Source organism: Solanum pennellii, chromosome 5 (genome assembly GCF_001406875.1).
Source record: "Solanum pennellii chromosome 5, SPENNV200".
Classification (NCBI taxonomy): Eukaryota; Viridiplantae; Streptophyta; class Magnoliopsida; order Solanales; family Solanaceae; genus Solanum; species Solanum pennellii.
The window spans coordinates 31,549,659-31,556,718 of record NC_028641.1 but is presented as its reverse complement, the minus strand read 5'-3'; the positions used below and the strand labels follow the sequence as shown (position 1 = coordinate 31,556,718).

At 33.0% G+C, this 7,060-nt stretch overlaps 1 protein-coding gene across 1 annotated transcript; it reads left to right on the top strand.

The window, feature by feature from the left end:
• Positions 1 to 689: 689 nt before the first annotated feature.
• Positions 690 to 1,307, top strand: LOC114077167. Its single transcript, XM_027916850.1, has one exon. The coding sequence runs from the start codon at positions 690 to 692 to the stop codon at positions 1,305 to 1,307; it is 618 nt and encodes a 205-aa protein (XP_027772651.1).
• Positions 1,308 to 7,060: the final 5,753 nt, after the last annotated feature.

Sequence of the window (7,060 nt, the reverse complement as noted above, 5' to 3'; positions counted from 1 at the left end):
TTAAGGGTCGTATCTGTGTTCCTCGGACAGGTGATTTGACTAGATTGATAATGGAGAAGGCCCATCGTTTGAGGTACTCTATTCATCCAAAGACTACTAAGATGTATCGTGACTTGAAACAACATTATTGGTGGTTTTATATGAAGAGGGACATAGTAGATTTTGTATCTCGGTGTTTGAATTGTCACCAAGTGAAGTATGAACACCAAAAGCCTGGAGGTATGACTTAGAGGATGCCCATACCTGAGTGGAAGTGGGAGCGCATTGCTATGGACTTTGTGGTAGGGTTTCCACGTACCTTGGGTAAGTTTCATGCTATATGGGTCATTATGGATCGATTGACTAAGTCTGCACACTTCGGTCCTGTTCAGACTAGCTACAATTAAGAGAAGTTAGCCAAGATTTATATTCGAGAGACAGTTCGTTTGCATGGGTTCCCTATTTCTATTATTTCAAATCGTGGAACCCAATTTACATCTCATTTATGGCGGTCTATGCAGAAGGAGTTGGGTGCTCAAGTGGATCTTAGTACAGCTTTTCACCCTCAGACTGATGGTCAGTCTGAACGGACTATTTCGGTTCTTGAGGACATGTTGTGGGCATGTGTTATTGACTTTGGTTGTCACTGGGATCAGTTCTTGCCATTAGCGGAATTTGCTTACAATAATAGTTAACATTCGAGCATTGAGATGGCACCATTTGAGGCTTTGTGTTGTAGGAGATGTCGATCTCCAATTGGTTCGTTTGATGCATTTGAGGTTAGACCGGGGTGTACAGATTTGCTAAGGGAGTCCTTGGACAAGGTCAAATTGATTCAAGATAGACTTCTCATGGCTCGGAGTAGTCAAAAGAGTTATGCAGATAGAAAGGTTCGTGATTTGGAGTTTATGGTTAGAGAGAGGGTTCTACTTATGGTTTCACCCATGAAGGGTGTGATGATATTTGGAAAGAAGGGCAAGTTGAGTCCAAAGTATATTGAACCTTTCGAGATTGTGGAGCGTATTGGTGAGGTGGCATATCAGTTGGCTTTGCCACCTGGGTTGTCAAGTGTCCATCCTGTATTTCATATTTCAATGCTGAAGAAGTATCATCAGGGTGGTGCTCAAGTGATTCAATGGGATTCAGTGTTACTGGCTCAGAATTTGACTTTTGAGGAAGAGCCGATAACCATTTTGGAAAGGAGAATTTGGAAGCTAAGGTCCAAGGAGATTCCTTCAGTAAAGGTTCAATGGAAGCATCATCAAATGGAGGAGGCTACATGGGAGAAAGAGTCAGACATGAGGAGTAAATATCCTCATATTTTTTAGCGTTCAGGTTAGCTATTTTATTTTTCCATTCGAGGACGAACGTTTTTTAAAGTGGTAGGGGTAATGTAACGACCCGCTAGTCATTTTGAGAGCTAGGACTATTGTGGCTCTTTGCGAAAAATTTAAAGGGATATTTTTGAACTAGTCGGTAACTATGCGTATCTAATTGATGATTCTTTCTGTTAAATGAGTATTATATCACATCCATAAATAATAGTAACCACTTCACCCATGTAATTAAATTATGTTAATGGAGTCAGTTTAGAAAAAAAGGTAGAACAAAAGAGAAGAGAACTCTCACAAAAGGAAACAAGAAACCTACAAACTTAGTTGAGGATCGCTTCAGGTAACTATTTTTTGTTTTTTAACTATGGGATATTTAATTTTTTAGGTGAGAATGAATACATTAGTAAATTATTAACTACTTGTAGGTTAGCATTAGAATCAGTGTAGTTAAGTTAAGGTTTTTAATTTCTTGTCTTGTGTGGGGATGTGGGGAATGGTAATCTGATTGATACTGCTAATATTTGAATGGACTAATGATTACCTAATAATTGCTAATGATTGCCGCAGTGGTAATGTGTAGGATTTAAGATTTATGTGCGGCGGCGTGAGCAATGTTGCAGATTCTGGAAAACAATTGGATTCATAATTCTCTTAATATAATTATTATTTTATTTTGGGTTTTAAAAGGTTGGGGGACAAAAGTTTGTGTCAATCACTAGGCAATCATGCAAATGATTGGCACTTGGGCATATAATTAGGGGGAAGTTAGTCATTGCAGAATGAAGGTAAACCAAAAGGGTCACGTTACATACTTGTGTAATTAGTGGAATGATTCTTATTTTATTTCTTTATCAAATTAAGATACTAGTTTTTGATATATTGAGATAGTTAATTAATTATTAGGTGTATATTATATGATTTAACATTGAATTTTGGGGTATTTGAGGAGATGAAAGTTTAATTGTTGACTTGAAATTTAACAGATATGATAATTTTAGCACATAAATTATTTCAAGATTCGGAGCTTGATTAGAGATATGAGTGACTTTGAAGGTCCATGATAGATATATAATAATTTGAATGTCTACAAACTCGCTTACTTAAAAATATTGCATAATTGGTAGATTGGGAACGTTTCGAATCTTCTCGAAAATAAAATGAAAAATCTTGAGGGTTCGTGGCACGAGGTTCAGCATCTAAGGTATTTTAAAACTTTTTAGACTTGTTTAAAGCCGTTTTCCTAATTAAAGATTAAAAAAATGAAACAGACAACAGGGTAAGGGCGAAAAATGGGGGTCTCGTATCAATGGTGTGACGGACATTGGTACGAGTACCGGTGTTATAAAATGGATAGTTAGTACTGTAGAATGTGGATTGTAATTTTGGAATCCAAAATCATATGGGCATTAGCTGATATATTATTAACTTAAAATCCTAGTGTAATTGTGATTTCTTTATTACATCTGTATTGTTGTGATAATTGAGGTGGTTATGTATTATGTTGATATTTGACTGATTGAGGTGCATCATCATCCCCTTTATTTGAAATAATATTTTGCACATGCATTGACATGAGATTGAGTATAAGTTGGACATGTGGAGATCATCCGTACTAGGGATGGTGAGATGTAAAGATTATAATTTGGGCATGTGGAGATCGTCCGTGCGGAAATTGTTTGATTTTTATGATAGTGCGTTGAGATCATCTGCACAGACACATGGAGATCGTCCGTGTCGCTATATGGACCTCACGAGTCCCACATGGGTCATGAACTCTCGATATATTTTCGAAGAGTATCATGTATATATGGTTGAGTGAGTACTGGGTATTCTGAGACATATCATTTCATGATATCATATTGCATTGTATTTCATCACATCATTCATTCTTGATGATTATGTGTTTTATTTGGTGGTTGGAAAGTAATTAAAGTTTGATTACCTTTATTGCTGAAACTTGAATAGTAAGTGTAATATATATAAAATTGTATAATTTAAGAATTTATTTTTCTTATATAAACTACCGTCACAACTTCTTCGTTGTCGGTCAATGAGACATACTGGATACACGTGGTTTCGTACTCATACTACACTTGTTGCACTCTTTGTGCTGCAGGTCCAATTCCGAGTATGAGCAAATCTCGGCGAGAAATTTTAAGTTCAAGTTTGGAGTGTCTTGGAGTTGTGGTGAGCTGCTTGGCTTTTCTGTGGCTCACACCTCCCTCTATCTTTTACTTATTCTGTCATTTAGCATTCAGATAGGGTATCCCTTATGTTAGATTGTCATTTAAGTTTCAGACTTGCATCGTATTTTAGTAGCTCTTGTACTTATGACACCAATTCGTGGGTAGTACATTTTTTCAGTTTCTGCATTCTTACTTATAAGGAACTCAGTCTTGGAGATTTTGCTAATTGTTGTCTTTTCACTCATTAGTTAGTTAAGTTTGTAAAATATTTTGGTTGGCTTACCTATTGGTTGGGAACATAGGTGCCATCATGACTCGTGATTTTTGGGTCATGACAATAAAAGGAAAATATAATCACCGAAGAACTTTTTGAGGTTCAAATTTAAACTTTCAATAAGATTAATGGTTACCATCAAGATATCGAGCATGTTGATAGTCCTAATGTGTGACTGTTCATATACATTAGAAAAGTGAATTGCTTAATAAAACTAGTAAATAATAATTCAAAAGAAGCAATATTTAAATTTCATTATCCATCTAATAATAAATGCATAATTTACTATGTTGTTAAATGGAAGGAGGCAATAACATATAGGTGAACAATCATCATTTGAAGTAGATGTAATTTGACGAATTTAAAATATTATGCATGAACTGAAAAATATGTTCAGAGATAATGATTTCATAAATTTCTCCTTCGATAATATTGTCTTCAATCTTTCTTGAAAGTTGAAGATCACTCCTTCTTTGGGCGGGATCAAAAAAATAAGAAATTCATCACAAAATATAGAAGACAATATAATTCGTGAATAGTTCAGTATAGCATCTTAGACTTACCAACAAAATCCAAAAAAAATTTATATTGACCAAGAATCTTCAAAATTGTTGAGGCGTACCTTGTTGAAAATCTACAAGGAAGGGAAATAAAAAAACTTTTTAGTTGGTTCGTGCATACTATCAAATACCTTTGTTGCATTAATTTTTAAACCGAATTAACTTAACTTTTCATTAGAAAAAGAAAAGAGGAGAAAATCCCTAAATAGGTCGTTATCTCTAAGCTTGGATTTAGAATCATCCATAAAATTGCACCTGAATATAAAAAATAATTAGTATATGCATGTTGAAAATTTAATAGAAAACAACCCAAAAAGATCGTGATTACACACAACAAAATTTTTCAATGATAAAAAAATTCGAACGGAAAATCTTCACGATCAGATGGAATTTGAAAACTATTAAAAAGAAAAATATATAATTTTCTAGAAACATCGAAGAATTCAGTGGTTGGCAAATCAAGAAAATAAAATTTGCCTAAAAAATACACATGGTTTGATGAGAAAGAAATATAGTACAAGTTTTAATACAAAAGTAAAAGATATTGAATAGTCAATCATATTGGACAAAGCATATAGTACAATTGACAGTGCTATTGGTACAATTATTGATCATAATAGATAACAAACTAAATATCATTTACAATTTGTAGTACTTTTGGTAGAACTTGTATATGTTGTGTTAGTCCTTTAGAAGTGTCACTTATAACTACGAGTAAAGTAATAATATAAACATAAAATTACATAAATCATTCTTATCTGTATATATCTTTTCAAACGTTTCGTAAAAATATTATTAATGCAAAATTACTAAAATAAGTTCACTTCCAATATAGATATATCATGATTCAATTTAAGCCAAACAATCAAATGACGTTTGTTACACACACTATTTAAGAGAGTTTAATCGCAAAATAAAAAAGTAATACAAAATTTTCATTCTCAAGTCTTTAGCATAAAAAAAATAATCAAGCAATGAAAAACAGTTCAAGCTCAAATCCAAGTGGCAATATGATGATTATAAATGGGATATGCCTAAAAAATCATGCTACTGATTTTGGTGAACATTAGGTTGATGGATGTCGTGAATTTACGAAGAAGGGTGATGATGGAACTAAAGAAGAACATATTTTTGCTGATTGTGGGTGTTTTATAAGTTTTCATCGAATGAATAGTCAATCATTGTATAGTCATCCAATACTTCGATCTCGCTTCTTTTACCTACACATTAATCCACATGGTGGTGGAAATGTGCCAGTTATTTTGCATCCTTTAGTGACTCGATTTGTGCCAGAAGGCCCATTTTGTACTATTATCCCTGACATGATGAAGTCTTTAGTCCATGAGAGATTTCACGGTGACACTTGGTGCTATTACAATAGATGAATATTAGCTATGAAACAATCTTTATTTTATTAGCATAAAGTTATGTTAATTAATCTCTAGTATGTTTGTTTGTTTAACATTAGTTAAGAGAAAGAAGAATTAAAGTTGAATTTTTAAAATTTTTGTAATTTAATGAATTGTGAGAGTTTTATTTTAATCTAGTTATTTAGTTACTTGATGAGTAAAACTGCGACTTGCTTGATTAATTGTTTTTACAATATTACGATAAAGGAAAAGAGGTTGAATGTGTATGTTGACTATGAAATGAATATATCATAATGTTTTCTAGCTTTGTCTTCTATTGATTAAACTAGTATATGTACCCGCATGATGCGTGGATAACATAAACGAAAATAATTATGTCATATCTTATGCCCAAAGATATAATATACATTTTCTATGTGAAGAAATTATGTTATATTATATTTATCAATATTATGTCTTGAAGAGGATACGAATCTCTACACTCTTTAATGAGTGATACATTTCCTTTAATGAGTTACTCTTACGTAGTTGTTGTTGCGATTAGGATAACAAATTTCTCGGCTTCTTGACACATATTAGTAATAATATGCACATGTTTAGTACTTTCATCATCATCATTATTATCCTAGTAATTCATTTTTCATTTTTTCAAGTTTAATTTTGGCCTATAATATTGTCTTCCCTTTTTCTTTTAAAACTAAAAATATTTTTGAAATATTATCATTTACAATTTTACCACCTATTTAATCAATTGACATTTGTTTTTGAAAGTATAAATTAATGATGACTGCTTAGTATGATCTTAATTTCAAATGAATAAAAAATTATATGAATGAAATTTTAATTTTAAAATTAATGTTTCGAAATTTGTATTGAAATAAAATTATAAGAGTAAAGTAACTTTTGAAATAAATTTTTAATTTTTAATTTTTAATTTTTAATCGTAATGTTGTTTTCTTCTAGCATAGATAATGTTTTTAAATGAAAAAAAAATGATAAAATTTTGTATTTGGTTGCTACAAATACGGCCCCATTTTTTTCTATCTAAATGTGTAAAAAGTGAACAAACTAAATGTAACGACCTGTTTAGTCGTTTTAAGCAGCAGATTTTATTTCTGGAAAAACTGTCTGAGTCGACGGAACCCACGACGGGCCGTCGAGGGGGTCTCGTTCCAAAACACTTATAATTCTGAAATTTGGGTACTGAAATCGACTCTCTGAACTTCGTGACGACATGGCAGGACGGACGGTCGTGGGCACGACGGACCGTCACAGACCCATTAGTGGAATTGAGTCTCTGAACTCTGTGACGGAGCAGAAGGACGGACCGTCGCAGACGCGACGGGCCGTCACAGGC

Coding starts and splice junctions, on each gene's coding strand:
- LOC114077167 (XM_027916850.1), top strand. CDS start 690: ATGGCACCATTTGAGGCTTTGTGTTGTAGGAGATGTCGATCTCCAATT.